A 17,051-nucleotide genomic window follows, 5' to 3' on the forward strand; every position below is an offset into this window, starting at 1 on the left:
TTGAATGTACACCGATAGCTTCTTATGTTAAAGAAAGTCTTTCTATGGGAAACTAATACAATAAATTCAATGTCAAGATATGATATTCACTTCTGTTTATATCCCACTGAAATATTTCCAAAAGCATCTCACTTACAACTGATCTTGAAGTTCCACTATTATATATTCCAATTGTTCCTTTTCCAATTTATGGGCCAAGTCTGAATCTTCAATCCTTTGAAGCAGTATTTTGTTTTGGGAGACAGATTCAGACAGCTGGTTCTCTCGAAGTCTTAAGAGTTCTTCAAGATAACCCTAGAAACAAAGTATCACCAAAATAAAGCAACTGCACATTTATAATATATATATTCATACACATGAATGCATATCTATATGTGAGATACACATTCATATATATCTATATATGACACATATACATATAGATATGACACGGTGAATAATTTATTTCTTAATATATTTATTTGAGGGAGTCGGGCCGTAGCGCAGCGGGTTAAGCGCACGTGGTGCAAAGTGCAAGGACCGGTGTAAAGATCCCAATTAGAGCCCCCAGCTCCCCACCTGCAGGGGAGTCGCTTCACAGGCGGTGAAGCAGGTCTGCAAGTGTCTATCTTTCTCTCCCCCGTCTTCCCCTTCTCTCTCCATTTCTCTCTGTCCTATCCAACAGTGACAATAGCAACAATAAAAACAAGGGCAACAAGAGGGAAAATAAATATAATTAAAAAAAATTTATTTGAGATAGTACATATTTAGCATACTATCTCCCTGGATTCAATACTGATTAGCTTAAACATAATTCTTACCTTTATTGTAAATAAACAATTTTAAAGTATCACTAATAAAGCATAAATGAAATATTTTAATTGAATACAAAAATTAATATATTTTCCATACTATCTAGAGTTCAATAAAATATATTCATAATTAAAAACATAGTTTAAATTACAGTTTCTAAACTGCATACCAGTGATACTCCACATATTTCATAGTTTCAATATAGAGACCTAATTACAGATGTTCAATTGAAAAAAACTGCCCAGAATCTTAGGGATTGCAGAGTGTCATTGTTATAATCCACACATATTGTAGGTCAGCCAAGTAGCTTCATGTAACTTAATCTCTGTTAACACAGTTTCATCATCTGAAAAAAGTTGAAATAATCAGTTTCTAGTTGGAAGTATTAAATCAACATAGGTATAGTGGTAGGAATAGTATGTTACACAGGTTAGAAACCTTTATTATTTTTTTTAAAAAAACTATTTTGGTCTATGGATATTAGCAAATTTTTTAAAATTTAAGTTTATTGGGTTGTAATCACTATAAGGTTTTGATATTTTTTTAACATTTATTTATTTATTCCCTTTCATTGCCCTTGTTGTTTTGTTGTTGTAGATATTATTGTTGTTGTTGTCGTTGTAGGACAGGACAGAGAAATGAAGAGAGGAAAGGAAGACAGAGACGGGGAGAGAAAGATAAACAAACACCTGCAGACCTGCTTCACCTCTTGTGAAGCGACTCCCCAGCAGGTGGGGAGCCAGAGGCTCAAACTGGGATCCTTCTGCTGGTCCTTGCGCTTTGCGCCATGTGCTTGCACCATGTGCTTGCACCACGTGCACTTAACCCACGCTACTGCCCAACTCCCAAGGTTTTGATATCTATGTGCAATTTTTATGTGATCTAGTTGCCCCATAATAATGAAATGGCCTTCATATGTGTGCTTAAAAGGAATGTACATTCTAATTTTTAGAGTATAACATATTTTAGGTTAAGCTTATTAATATATTGTACATGTTTAATACACCCTATTTTTGTCCAATCTATATTATTTGGAAGATGATAAAATGTCCTACTCTAATTATGAAATTATTCATTTCTCCTGAATATTCTATTAATTCTTTTATACTTTTGCTTTTAATTCCCCAAAGGGGGTACACTCTCTTTTTTATTTATTTCCCCTTTTGTTGACCTTGTTTTATTGTTGTTGTAGTTATTATTGTTGTTATTGTTGCTGACATCAAGAGAGAAATGGAGAGAGGGGGAAAGATAGACACTTGCAGATCTGCTTCACTGCCCCTGAAGCGACCCCCTGCAGATGGGCTCCAACCAGGATCCATACATGTGCTTAACCCACTGCGCTCCGCCCGACTCCCTGCTTTGTTTTTTAAAAGATTTATTTATTAATTCAGAACATCATTCTGACATAAACAATGCTGATGATCGAACTCAGGTCCTCATACTTGAGATTCCAACACTTTACCCACTGTGCCAGCTTCCACGCTGCCAAAAAATACATTTTCTTCATATACACTAATAATGAAATTTAAAATGTAATATTCTTGTATAATGTTTTTAAGGTTAGATGTTAAATGCACATAAATTCAGTACTGTTACAGGCTCCCATCCATTTCTTTTTTAAATAGACAATGCATTTTTTAGTCTTAATAGGCATTATTCTTATTATTTTAGCATTTATTCCCTTTTGTTGCCCTTGTTGTTTTATTGTTTTAGTTATTGTTGTTGTTGGATAGGACAGAGAGAAGTAGAGAGAGGAGGGGGAAGATAGAGAGGAGGAGAGAAAGATAGACACCTGCAGACCTGCTTCACTTGTGAAGCGACTTCCCTGCAGGTGGGGAGCCAGAGGCTTGAACCGGTATCATTAAGCTTGTCTTCACACTTTTGCACCACCTGCGCTTAACCCACTGCACTATCCCTGACTCCCTATTTATTTATTTTATAAGGCAACACTGGCAAATGAATTCCGGGCCTAGAGAGAGAGAGGGAAAGGGAGGGGTGAAGGGGAGGGAAAGGGGGGAGGGAGTGAGAGAGGGCAGTGGGAGGGGATAGAGGGAAGAGGGGAGAGGAAAGAGAGAAGAGAATGACATCAGTGCACTGATCTACCACCCTTAGAGCCCCAGTGCTATTCACAGTGCTTCCACATAGTGTCAGGGCAAAGATCCAGGTCCTTGTGCCTAGAAAAGCAAATACTTTACTAGCTGAGACCCTGTGCTTTACTTTTTGTATTACCAGTGTGTCTGCCTTAATGTCTACATTAAAATGATGTTCATATGAAATTGAAAAAAAAATTCATTTTCTTTTTTTAAATATGATTGTGTTGTTTCTTTTTAAAAATATTTAATTTAGTTTATTATTATTTTATTTATTTATTTATTATTGGGTAGAGACAGAAATTGAGAGGGGAGGGGAGGTGGAGATGGAGAGAGACAGCGAGATACCTGCAGCCCTGCTTTACCACTCACGAAGCTTTCCCCCTGCAGGTGGGGACCAGGGGCTTGAACCTAGGTCCTTGTGTACTGTAGTATATGTGTTTAACCAGGTGCGCCACCTCCTGGCCCCTTACTTATTTTATTTTTGAGAGAGATGCAGAGAGAGAGACAGAGAGAGAGAGAGAACACCAGAGCACTTCCCAGCTCTGGCTTATGGTGGTGTGGGGGATTCAACCTGGGACTTTGGAGGCTCAGGCAGGAGAGCCTCTTTGCATACCATTATGCTATCTACCCCTGCCCTCATTTTATTTTTCTTATATTTGATAGGACAGAGAGAAATTCAGAGAGGAGGGGAAGTAGAAAGGGAGAAAGTAAAACAACTGCAGCACTACTTCACTGGTAGTGGTGGCGAGCAGGGCTTGAACCTGTGATCCTGCACATGGAAATGTGACCATTCAACCAATGTGCCACTACCTGATCCCTAGAATTACTTTATTTATTATTCACCTACTCAGTTTTATACTCCTAGTATTACTTCTCTGTGTTATTATATTTATTGTGTTTCTTACAGGCCATTGGTTACTAAAATGAATGATTTAACAACTATGTTTAAGAGTTTTGTCTTAACTGGTGAGTGAATGCTATTTACTCCTATGAGGTTGACTCTATTGTATTGAGATGTGTTTGTGTGTGCTCATTTCTTTTTTTTTAATGTTTATTTTATTTATTTATTCCCTTTTGTTGCCCTTGTTGTTTTTCATTGTTGTTGTAGTTATTATTGTTGTCATGGATAGGACAGAGAGAAATGGAGAGAGGAGGGGAAGACAGAGAGGGGGAGAGAAAGACAGACACCTGCAGACCTGCTTCACCGCCTGTGGAGTGACTCCCCTGCAGGTGGGGAGCCAGGGGCTTGAACCAGGATCCTTACGTCGTCTACGTCAGTCCTTGCGCTTTGCACCGCCTGTGCTTAATCCACTGCACTACCACCTGACTCCCTATGCGTTCATTTCTTATCACTCTTATCTTTCTTATTTCTTTCTAGTGTAACAGTCAAATTCTTCTTACTTTTTCTCACTATTAGTTTGGAAATTATATACTCTACTTCTGTTAATTGCATTTTGGAAACTGCTATGCACAGTTTAAAATTTGTATGCCCTAGGACCAGAAGATATTCACCTAGTAGAATTCATGACTTGCTATGCAGGAGGTGTTATGTTCAAACCCTGGAACATGGACAACAACAGAGGGAGCTCCACGGATTGTAAAGCCATGTTGTGGTGTCTCTCTGTCTCTCCCTAACTCTTCTCTCCCCATCTAAAATAATAAAAAATCTGCCCAATGGACCCCAGATCAAATCAAGGGGGTTTACCTTTAACAATATTTATACACTTTTCCCATATTTGGGAGCTACTCTGTTCCCTAATCCAGCTTTCTAGCCCTTTTTCCAGCCATGACATGATTCCCTAGACAATAACTTGGGTCCACCTACATATCAGATGTCAGGCTCCGGCAAAAACTAGTAAAGGCATGGGCCCGTTGGAATATACCCAAAATAGACCTACTATCTTTTTCCAAAACGGAGACCCCAAATCTCATCTGCAATATTCCTACCTTTAGGTTCATGATTAGTCACCAATTTGTTCTGCTTTATATCTTAACTTTTTTTTAGCTGCTAGGTTCCAGATGTTAACATGATGCCAACTGGACTTGCCTGGGCAGACAACCCCACCAATATGCCCTAGAGTCCCACTTCCCCAGAGCCCCACCCTAGCAGGGAAAGAGAGAGACAGGCTGGGAGTATGGATCAACAACATCCATGTTCAGCAGGGAAGCAATTAAAGAAGCCAGACCTTCCACCTTCTATACCCCATAATGGTCCTGGGTCCATACTCCCAGAGGGTTAAAGAATAGGAAAGCTATCAGGGGAGGGGATGGGATACAGAGTTCTGGTGGTGGGAATTGTGTGGAACTGTACCCCTCTTATCCTATTGTCTTGTCAGTGTTTCTATTTTGTAAATAAAATTATAAAAATAAATAAATAATAAAATAATAAAAAATTAGCCCAAAGGAAGTCACTCAGCAGTGGTACAGCAACTGCAAGGCACAGATGCTTTATTTAAAAAAAAAATGTGTATGCTCCTTCAGTATGATAAAAAGATTGAAAAAGGCTCTATTCAAATATCATCTGTCACCCTTTCTAACCCTGTTAATTATTTAGTTTCCTCACTGGGATAGTGTGCTTACTATGTCATAGGCACAACCCAAGTTAGAACCTGACCCCTACCACATTGAGGGAAGCGTTGGTGCTGTGGTGTCTTTCTTTCTGTATGTCTCTTCTCTATCTCTCTTTCTTTCAGTCTAGAATAGTTGGCCTGGAACACTGAAGCCCCATGATGACCAACAAAAAGGAAAAAAAAGTTTCAGTTCTATTATGCACACAAGGGGTAGACTACTATAATTCCAATCTCTTCCAGCTTTAAGAACTTCCATTAGTTCTATCACAAATTCTATTCTATGAACAATGATATATTTTTTTTAATATTTATTTTATTTATTCCCTTTTGTTGCTCTTGTTGTTTTATTGTTGTAGTTATTGATGCCATTGTTGTTGGATAGGACAGAGAGAAATGGAGAGAGGAGGGGAAGACAGAGAGGAGGAGAGAAAGATAGACACCTGCAGACCTGCTTCACCGCCTGTGAAGCGACTCCCCTGCAGGTGGGGAGCCGGGGTTCGAACCGGGATCCTTATGCCGGTCCTTGCGCTTTGCGCCACCTGCGCTTAACCCACTGTGCCACCGCCTGACTCCCAAACAATGATATTTTTTTAATGAAAAGTAGAGAGGCTGGGTGGTGCACTTGGTTGAGCAAACATGTTACAATGTGCAAGGAACCAGGTTTGAGCTCCCAGTCCTCACCTGTAGGGAGAAAGCTTTGTGAGTGATGAAGCTGTGCTGCAGATGTCTCTCTTTCTCTCTCCCTCCTCCTACCTTCTTGATTTCTGGCTGTTTCTATCTAAATAAATAAAGATAATAAAAACATTTTAAGGAAAAGTAGAGAGAAATAATACAGAGGGAAAAAGAGGTCATTGCTCTTCTAGTTAATGTACTTTATTTTCCTTTTTAGTAACTTGCTCCAATTTGCCTACAACAGCGGTCAATACACAAGAACTGCTAGAATACCTGATTAAAAGTCACATATATATCAAATTTTATCAGCAATCACTACATTTTCACATTCTAAATGCTCTTTAGTATAATTACTCATAGGAAGTGAAAGGCTCAGTGTAATTACAACTTCATACTGATGAATTAATATCTTTTTAGACTAGAATATAAAATTATAAAACTTTGATAAAGAAAATGCTGCTAAATCTTTGATTTTCAACTGAGGAGAAGAGTTTAAGAACAAAAGTAAAGGATGAATATGGGATGATCTCACTCACAGGCAGCAGAAGTTGAAAAACAAAAAGAGAAAACACTAAGCAGAACTTGGACTGGAGTTGGTGTATTGCACCAAAGTAAAAGACTCTGGGGTGGGTAGTGGGGAGAATACAGGTCCTGGAAAAAGAAGACAGAGGACCTAGTGGGGGCTGTATTGTTATGCAGAAAACTGAGAAATGTTATGCATGTACAAACTATTGTACTTACTGTTGACTGTAAAACATTAATCCCCAAATAAAGGAAAATAAATAAATAAGTTTGACAACAGATAAATACCTTCTGTTCCAAGGTTAGTTGATACTTCTGTTTAACTCTTTTACATTTGTTGAACCAACTATTGTCATCTGTGATGAAAGGAGGTCCAACATTCTCAGGAGTGCTGCTTTCACTACCACTGCTTCCCAAAGTCCTCAGCTCTTCTTCATCACTGCTGATACTATCAGAACTGGGAAAATTAACATTTGAAACAAACAGACAAATAAAGCTACATTTATAAAGTGTATGCTCAACCAGGTGCACCTCCATCTGACCACCATAAAGCTACATTTGTTAGTTGCTAGTAAGCAAATTAAAAAATATACATTTACAACAGTAAGAATATATAGACATTGACTGCTGATTCCTTCTTACAAAGTCAAATGTAGAGATATTACAGAAATTTGAAAGGTTTATACAACAAGGAATCAACATAAAACGTATAATAGTGTCCTAAGGAGAGAGAATAGATTTCCAGAGATTATGAGAAACCCTAGATCTGCAAGGAAAAATTCTTTTCACTGTTTTAGGTTTAAGAATCATCAGTCTACCAAAAAGAGAAGAAGAGACAGGGGAAAAACACATGCAGATGAAATGATAGATAACTTCCCCCAAATAAAAGAGAGTAAATTTATAAAGATACAGGAATCTCAGAGAATATCAAACAGAGGACTAGGTGGTGGCGTACCTGATTAAGCGCATACAATACAATGCACAAAGACCCAGGTTCAAACTCCTGGTTCCCACCTGCAGGGGGAAAGCTTCATGAATGATGAAGCAGAGCTGCAAGTGTCTCTGTCCCTTTCCCTCTCTTTCTCATTTCATTTCCCATTTCGATTTCTCTCTGTCTCTATCCAATAGTAAGTAAATAAATAAAGTTAAAAATAGTTTTTTAAAAAGAGAGAATATCAAGCAGCATCAATCCAGAATATCATAATTAAATTGGCAAAATTTTTTTTAAAAGATACTAAAAGAAGCAAGAGAAAAAAAACCAAGTAACATATAAAAGATAAATCCATATGGCAATCTACAGATTTCTTAACAGAAACTTTAAAAGCCAGAGGCAAATGGTAAGATATCTGCAGAGTGCTAAATGAGGAAGGATTCCAACCAAGAATATTATATCCTGCGAGGCTTTCATTTAGAATGGGTGGAGAGATAAAAATATTCTCATAAAAAGTCACAACTAAAAAAATCAGTTACAACTAAACCAGCTTTACAAGAAATTCTAAATGGACTCTTACACACACACACACACACACACGAATCTATAATTTCACTAAATGTTAAAGTTCTGAACTCACTCATCAAAAGGCACAGAGTAGGAATATACATCAATAAACAAAACAATATGCTGCCTGTATGAGATGTACCTGACCTGAAAGAACAAAAATAGGCTCAAGGTAAAAGGATATAAAACTATTATACAAGCCAAAGAACCTTAAAAAAAAAAAGCAGAAATAGCCACAATCATATATAATATCAATGACTTCAAAATTATTAAAGCAATAAAAGATAAGGATGGGCAGTATATACTGCTCAGGGGATCAGACAACCAAGAGGAACTCACAGCAACTATGCTCCAAATGAATGGGCTGCAAAATATGCAAGCAGTTACTGAGATACCTGAGAAAGTACATTGATAGCAATAAAATGATAGTAGGAGACTTTAACTCCCCACTCTCTCAAATATACAGATCAACCAGACAAAAAAATTATAAAGAAAAAAGAGAATTAAATAAAGGGATGGACAGGTTAGACCTACTAGAGTTGTTCAGATATCGCCCATGAAAGTGGACTATCCTTTCTTCTCAAATCCACATAATACAAACGCTAGGCTACAAAAACAGTCTCAATAAATTCAGGCACATTAAAATAATTCCAACCATCTTCTCAAACCACAATGGAATTAAACTAATATTCAGAAATAAATAGAAAAGTAAAGGAAGTCCCCCAAACTGGAAACTTATCAGTACACTACTCAGTAACTCCTGAGTAAAAGAGAAAGTAAAAGAAGTTAAAATGTGTCTGGAAACAAATGAAAATGAATACACAGTCTATCAGAATTTTTGAGACCAGGCTAAAGCATTACTAAGAGGGGAATTTATAACCATACAGGAACACATTAGGAAAGGAGAAAAAACTCAAATAAATAACCTGACTTTACACATGAAGGATTTAGAAAAAGAACAGAAACTCAAAGTAAGCAGGAGTGAAATAACAAAAATCATGTTCTTTAAAAAAACCTGTATTTGTTCTGGATTTGCAATTATGTAACAAGTATTTGTTTAAATAAATTCTAAAAATGCAATTGAAGTTTATATTTTTTTTCTATTTTTATTTAAGAGGACAGAGGAAGTTCGAACCTGGGTCCTTGTGCATGATGACATGTACACTCAACCAGGGGTGCCACCTCCAGGCCCCTTGAAGTTTATATTCTTAAATGATTTCTGCTATTGAAATAGATGTCTTATAAAAATGATATATTTATATGAATATACTGTATAAGACATTTAATGATAAATTAAACTTTTAATAACATCTCTCAAATTGTCGGATACCTTTGTGTAAACTTCAAATATGGTGTGTAGTCTATTACAGCAGGAAAATTGCCATCCAATCCTTCTCCTTTTAGGCAGAAGCTAAGATAACAAACAATAAATATTTCAATGAGTACATAAGCATTTTTAGAGGATAAAGTGCAGTAAGCATCTCTTGTTAGAAATGCTTGCTGCATTATTAAACTGCAGGTAAAATTTTTGTGATTATAATTTGTTACAAATAAACACTGCAGTGGTTTCTGTCTTCATGATCAATGACAAAGTATTGTACAAATTAATATAAATATATATGAGAGGACCAAGAGATAGAAAGATAAAAGATAGAAGAGATCACCTGGAAAAATGTGTATTTTACCATATATGACAACCTGGTTTTCAGCTCCTGGTCACCATATGGAATCACTTGCATGGGAGAAGCTTCATGTGTGGAAGAGGAATCTAGTTTCTCATTTCTTTTCGCCTTTCTTCTCTCCTTTCTCTCTGTCTTCTTTCTCCCTCCCTCCCTCCCTTTGTTTTAAAAAAGTTTGGTAGGAATGGTGGAATGGTGGAATTTAGCAGGAATGGAATGCAGGTGTATAGTACCAATGATAGTTATGGTAGAAAAAAAAATGCTATATAAGCATACACTGAAAAAGTATTCTGAAATCTGTTCATTGATTATTCATTTGAGACTATTTTAGTCTTTAATGAACTTTTAACACCAACTATAAATCTTCTAATGAACAATAATTCATGGTTAGGTATAAACATTAAGTATCTTGGGAGTCGGGCGGTAGCGCAGTGGGTTAAACGCACGTGGTGCAAAGCACAAGGACCAGCATAAGGATCCTGGTTCGAGCCCCTGGCTACTCATCTGAGGGGGAGTCGCTTCACAGGAGGTGAAGCAGGTCTGCAGGTGTCTATCTTTCTCTCCCCTCTCTGTCTTCCCCTCCTCTCTCCATTTCTCTCTGTCCTATCCTACAATGACGACATCAGTAACAACCATAATAACTACAACAATAAAACAAGGGCAAAAAATGGAATAAGTAAATAATAAAGAAATAAAAACAAAATATTATCTCAAAAAAGTCCTATTAGAAAATGAGGGTTTTCTAAAAATTTTGAATAGGTGAAAATCTTAAACCTCCAAAACAATGAGCAAAATCTAATGTCCAGTCAATCTTTTTTAAAAATCATTTTATTTTACTTATAGTTATTTACAGTAAAGCTGTTGTCACATGGATACAATTTCTCATCTTTCTATAATTATAGGTACCTATGAAATATTCCCATGCTCAACTTAGGTCCTTTTTCACCCTCTTGTACCTAGATCCCAATGACCTCTTTACCCTCTTCTGTTCCTTCTTCTCCCAGAGTAATTTGCTTTGGCTCACCATACTAAGTCTAAGCTCCATCTTGTGGTTTCCCTCTTTCCTTGTTCATAAATTCCACCTATAAGTGAGATCATCTGGTATTAACCTTTCTCCTTTTGACTTATCTCACCTTCAAGTGCTATCCAAGATGAGGCGAAAGAAATGATCTCATGATTTTAATGTGATACATAAACACTTAATCTTTTTAATGTCCCATGGTAATGTTAATAGGCTAAATGATGTGTATCAAGTCACCACCAGTTTCACGAAGCCAGTATAGAAATTCTACATCTTTTAGTCCATCAACTCAGTAACCCTATCGCAGATTTCTGGCCAAAAAAAAAGAAAAAAAGTCTGTAAAGGATTTAGAGCCAAGAGTATGCCATGCAAAAAGTTTAACACTTACAGAGGAATAAGAATGTCAGTCTCCATATTGCATATATCATGTTTGTCCTAAGTAATTTCACTAACTTAATATTACTTTATTAGCTCTTAACTAAAGGGAAGTTTTACTTATCACATGAAATAATTTTTAAAAGAAATCAATTTACTAGAAAACTTTTGTGGAAATGGGCATTATTATTTCAAAGCCTACTTGTTTACTGGGCTAAGGAGCGAGCAAAATACTTTCATGCCATAAGTTCTAAAGTTCCAGGCTCAATTCTCCAGCATCACCAGAAACCAGAAGTGAGCAGTGCTCTTGCAACTCTTTCTGTGTGTTTCTCTCATTGAAATAAATAAAGAAAATATAAATTACTTCTAAAAATTTATTTATTAATTATTATTATTATTATTATTGCCTCCAGGGTTATTGCTGGGGCTCCATGCCTGCACTATGAATCCACTGCTCCTGGAGGCTATTTTTTCCCTTTTGTTGCCCTTGTTGTTTATTGCTGTTGTTGTTATTATTGTTGTTATTGCTGTCATTATTATTGGATAGGACAGAGAGAAATCTAGAGAGGAGGGGAAGACGGAAAGGGGGAGAGAAAAACAGACACCTGCAGACCTGCTTCACCACTTGTGAAATGACTCCCCTGCAGGTGGGGAGCCAGGGGCTCGAACTGGGATCCTTATGCCAGTCCTTGTGCTTTGCACTATGTGCATTTAACCTTCTGTGCTACCACCCGCCCTCAATTATTTAATTATTTTTATTAGTGATTTAATAATGATTAACAAGACTGTGGGATAAGAGGGAAACAATTCCATATAATTCCCACTACGAGTTCCGTATCCCATCTCGTCTATGTGCATGTAAGAGAGGAAAGAGAATGAGACCAAAACAATGCTCTGGCATATTCTATTTCTAGGACTGAGACCTATGGAGGTCACTTTTTTCTTAAATTAAAAAAAAATTTTTTTAATGTCCCCTTTTTAAAAATATTTATTTATTCCTTTTTGTTGCCCTTGTTGTTTTATTGTTGTAGTTATTATCATTATCGATGATGTTGTCATTGTTGGATAGAACAGAGAAATGGACAGAGGAGGGGAAGAGAGAGGGGGAGAGAAAGATAGACACCTGCAGACCTGCTTCCCCTGCAGGTGGGGAGCCGGCCCCGAACGGGATCCTTACGCTCCTCCTTGCGCTTTGCGCCATATGCGCTTAACCTGATGTGCTACCGCCCGACTCCCCGGAGGTTACCTTTTTAAGGAATATGCTGTTTGTTGAATCTCCCCCCATCTGTAAACAATATTATCTTTAAATTTAAAACTTAAGACAGATTTTGTCTTCCTTCCTTCCTTCCTTCCTTCCTTCCTTCCTTCCTTTCCCAGGGCACTGCTCAGCTCTGGCTTATGGTGTTGTGGGGGATTGAACCTGGAACTTTAGAGCCTCAGGCATGAGAATCTCATTGCATAACCATTGTGCTATCTACCCCTCCGCCTGATTTTGTATAATTTTATACTTACTTTGTTAACATACTTATATTTTTTAAGATTCCTTTTATAAATGTTTTATATTTATTTATTTTCCCTTTTGTTGCCCTTGTTTTTTTATTGTTGTTATTGATGTCGTCATTGTTAGATAGGACAGAGAAATGGAGAGAGGAGGGGAAGACAGAGAGGGGGAGAGAAAGACACCTGCAGACCTGCTTCACCACCTGTGAAGCGACTCCCCTGCAGGTGGGGATCCGGGGGCTTGAACCTGGATTCTTTTTTTTTAATATTTATTTATTTATTCCCTTTTGTTGTCCTTGTTGTTTTATTGTTGTAGTTATTATTGATGTTGTTGTTGTTGGATAGGACAGAAAGAAATGGAGAGGGGAGGGGAAGACAGATGGGGGAGAGAAAGATAAGACACCTGCAGACCTGCTTCACCGCCTGTGAAGCAACTCCCCTGCAGGTTGGGAGCCGGGGGCTCAAACCAGGATCCTTATGCTGGTCCCTGTGCTTTGCACCACATGCGCTTAACCCGCTGCCCGATTCCCCATACTTCCATTTCTAAGTGATACATTTTAATAAAAAGATAACACTTTCTTAACTCATGTTTGTGTTCTAACTATAGAGTCAGACTCTTTGCTTTTAGGAAATGTAAAATCTTGAATCAGAAGAGAGAAGCTGGGAGTATGGATTGACTTGCCAATTAGCAGGGAAGCAATTACAGAAACCTGACCTCCCACCTTCTGCACCCCATAATGATCTGGGGTCCATACTCCCAGAAGGATAAAGAATAGAAAAGCTATCAAGGGACGGGATTGGATACAGAGTTCTGGTGGTGGGAACTGTGTGGAATGTACCCCTCTTATCCTATGGTTTTGTCGATATTTCCATTTTATTAAAAAAAAAAAAATCTGTCAGGGTGAAAGCTCACTTATAAATATCAGGAAGCCCAAAATTTGGAATGTTATATCTTAGGCATAGAGTAAAATGGATGAATAAATATAGTGATAATCTCAAAAAAAAATTGAATCAATTAAAAACTTATTTGAAAAAATATTTTAAAAAAATACTTACACTGTCCACTGTAGTATCTATAATATTTGTCTAAAATAAATTTATATTGTTGGTAGGAAAAACATGTATTAATGGGAGTTGGGCAGTAGCACAGCAGGTTAAGCACACGTGGCGCAAAGCGTAAGGACCAATGTAAGGATCCCGGTTCCAGCCTGGCTCCCACCTGCAGGGGAGTCGCTTCACAGGCAGTGAAGCAGGTCTGCTGGTGTCTATTTTTCTTTCCCCCTCTGTCTTCCCCTCCTCTCTCCATTTCTCTCTGTCCTATCTAACAACGACGACATCAATAATAACAATTATAATTACAACAACAATAAAAAGGGCAATAAAAGGGAAAATAAAGAAAATAAAGTAAAAATTTAAAAATGTATTAACAATATTTTGGTATATTCTAGATACACAATACAATAAACAATGGGTGTCCTATGAGGAGTTTAATATATAAGATAACAGATTCCCTCCCTTCCCTTCCTTTCTCTCACCAAAGCACTGCTTAGCTCTGGCATATGCTGATGCCAGGTGCTGAATTCAGGTCTGGAACCTTGGAGCTCCAAGCATTAAAGTCTTTTGGCTATCTCCCATAATATTACCATTATGCTCTCTCTCTTGCCTAGTGTATTTCTTTTCAGTTTTAAGCAGAGGCTGCTGGCTGGAGAGGTAGGCTCAGCAGCAGAGGACAAGTCTTGAATGTATAAGATCCTAGGTTCCATTTCTATTATTGCATAAAAGCAAGAAAGACAAAAACAAATAGAACCTCACAGATAAAGGACCAATGCTCTGATCTGTCTCTCTATCAAATAAACAACTGAAAAATACCAACAGGTAAGACCCAATTTTTTTTTCAATACTACCAGAGTATATATATTTTTATCTTATTAGAGCATAGTATAGGTTACCTTGTTGTTCAAACTAGAGAGGCAGACTTTCAGTTATTTCTAAGCTGAAATTTATCTGAGAGAAAATCTAGTTAGGGAACTAAATATATAGAAAACCCATTAAAAAACTTAAAAATTTTCAATCCATTTAGTAAAGTGAAAGGATTCAAAATCAATATAGATTTGTGGCATTTCTGTAAGCCAGAGGAAAAGGAGTTGAAGGAAGCAGTACCATTCATAACTGAAATGAAAAAGAGAAAATACCTCAGACTAAGAACTAGCAAAGAGGTGACAGGACTTTACAACATAAACTATATGACACTGTTAAAGGAAAATAAAGAAAATACAAAGAAAGGCAAGACAAGGATTAGAAGATTAAATATTGTTGAAATGGTACTAATACCTAAAATGTTTCACCTGTATTTTCTTCTATGTGTTTTATAGTTTCAGGTCTAGTATACAAGTTTTCTCAGTTAATTTTGGTGCACGGTGTTACATACTGTTTGTTGAATAGGGTTTCTTTTCCCATTGTATGATTTGGCTTCTTTCTCACATATTAAGTTTCCATATGTGTGTAGTTATATTACTGGGCTCTCTATTTCTGAACGATTGCTATGAGATCACATGTTTACTTCAAAAGCACACAGTTTTAATTATCATTGCTTTGTAAGATAGTTGGAAATCAGAGAACATAATGCCTTTAATTTTTGTTCCTTTTTCTCAAGAATTGCTTAGGCTGCTTGTGACTTGACACATTTTAGGATTGTTCAATTTCACTGAAGTATGATGTTGGGATTTTGATAGACATTTCATCAAATCTATATGTTTAGTTTTAGGTATTATTACCATTTCAAGACCTTAACAGATATTTTTAGAGAATCACACAGGCAAAGGAAACTAAAGTAAGAATAAAAAATGAAATGGCAGCAGATTAAAAAGTTTCTACCAACCAAAGAAACTGTCACTAGGATGAAAAAGGCAAACAAACAATTGGGAGAAGATACTTACACATGCCACACCTGACAAGGGATTGATATAAAAAATTACAAATAAGATGTAACCCAATTTAAAAGGTAGAAAAAAAATCTGAAGAGTCTTCTAAAGAAGATATTTATATGGCCCCCAGACATATGAAAAAAAAAAAAGCTCTACATCATACACCACTAGAGAAATACAAAGTACAGTCTCAATAATACACTGCTTTACACTTGTGAAAAGTCCTGTCAATAAAACAACAAAGGGTAAGTGTTAGTAAGGATGCAGAATAAAAATAAATCAAGTATAGTGTTAGCAGAAATGAAAAATAATGTAATAACCCTTATGAGAAACAGCATGGGAAGTCCTTAAAAGAAATAAAAATGTAAATACATTATAATCCAGAAATATCATTCATAGGCATCTGTCTAAATCACATGAAAACATTAATTCCAAATGATGCACACCCTATGTTCCTAAGTACATTATTTATGATAGACAATAGACAGAAGAAGCAACCTAACTGTTCAATATCAGATGAACAGATAAAGCAGTTATGGGATATATAGTCAATGGAGTACAGCCTGGCATGCATATGTAAAAAGTAAGATAGATGGTTAACGTAAATAAACTTGTAAAAAAAAAGGGGGGGTTAGCTCATTTACGGCTTCTATGATTTTATGAGAACTATGGTGGTTATGGGGTAGGGAAAGCACAAAAATTTGGTCAGGGGGTACAATGATTTACACGCACAATATATGAGTTTGATACTATGCCCCTGACACCTTATACATTTGTAAAATACTGTAAATTAAAAAAAAATTCTTAAAAATGTAACAGAGGAAACTGATGTCATTTGAAAATAACATACATAAAATGTCAATATCCAGGAGTCGGCGGTAGCGTAGTGAGTTAAGCGCATGTGGTGCAAAGCTTAAGGCTTAAGGATCCTGGTTCAAGCCCCTGGCTCCCCACCTGCAGGGGAGTTGCTTCACAGACAGTGAAGAGGGTCTGGAGGCGTCTGTCTTTCTCTCCCCACTTTCTGTCTTCCCCTCTTCTCTCCATTTCTCTCTGTCCCATCTAACAATGATGACATCAATAACAACAACAATAATAACTACAATAACAATAAAAAACAAGGGCAACAAAAGGAAAAATAAATAAATATAAAAAATTTAAAACAATGTCAAGATCCAAGTATGTGCTTTACTTAGGAAACTGAAAGGAAAAAAAAACAGAAAGTATTATGAAATATAATAATTTAAATGGGAGGAAATTTAAATACCTGAAATCAATCGCATTAAGTCCAAGCAGCATGCCAGCAAGCATATTTGCTTCTTCACCCAAGACAATTGCTCCATCTTCATAAAATCTCCTAAAAAATGAAAAGGGGTGAATCTATAAATAATAAAAATAGATTGATAAT

The 17,051-nt window shown here is 36.7% G+C and overlaps 1 protein-coding gene across 2 annotated transcripts in view; it reads right to left on the minus strand.

Moving 5' to 3' along the window:
- Positions 1-17,051, minus strand: part of RUNDC3B (RUN domain containing 3B) — a 138,967-nt gene that overhangs the window by 44,102 nt on the left and 77,814 nt on the right. For both annotated transcript variants that reach the window (XM_007531924.3, XM_060196292.1), the window contains exons 5-8: positions 16,911-17,000; positions 9,478-9,558; positions 6,938-7,106; positions 137-294 (exon numbers count right to left, since the gene is read on the minus strand). In XM_007531924.3, the coding sequence (XP_007531986.1) occupies positions 137-294; positions 6,938-7,106; positions 9,478-9,558; positions 16,911-17,000 (498 nt within the window). The remainder of the gene's footprint in view (positions 1-136; positions 295-6,937; positions 7,107-9,477; positions 9,559-16,910; positions 17,001-17,051) is intronic.

Source organism: Erinaceus europaeus, chromosome 8 (genome assembly GCF_950295315.1).
Source record: "Erinaceus europaeus chromosome 8, mEriEur2.1, whole genome shotgun sequence".
NCBI classification, from domain to species: Eukaryota; Metazoa; Chordata; class Mammalia; order Eulipotyphla; family Erinaceidae; genus Erinaceus; species Erinaceus europaeus.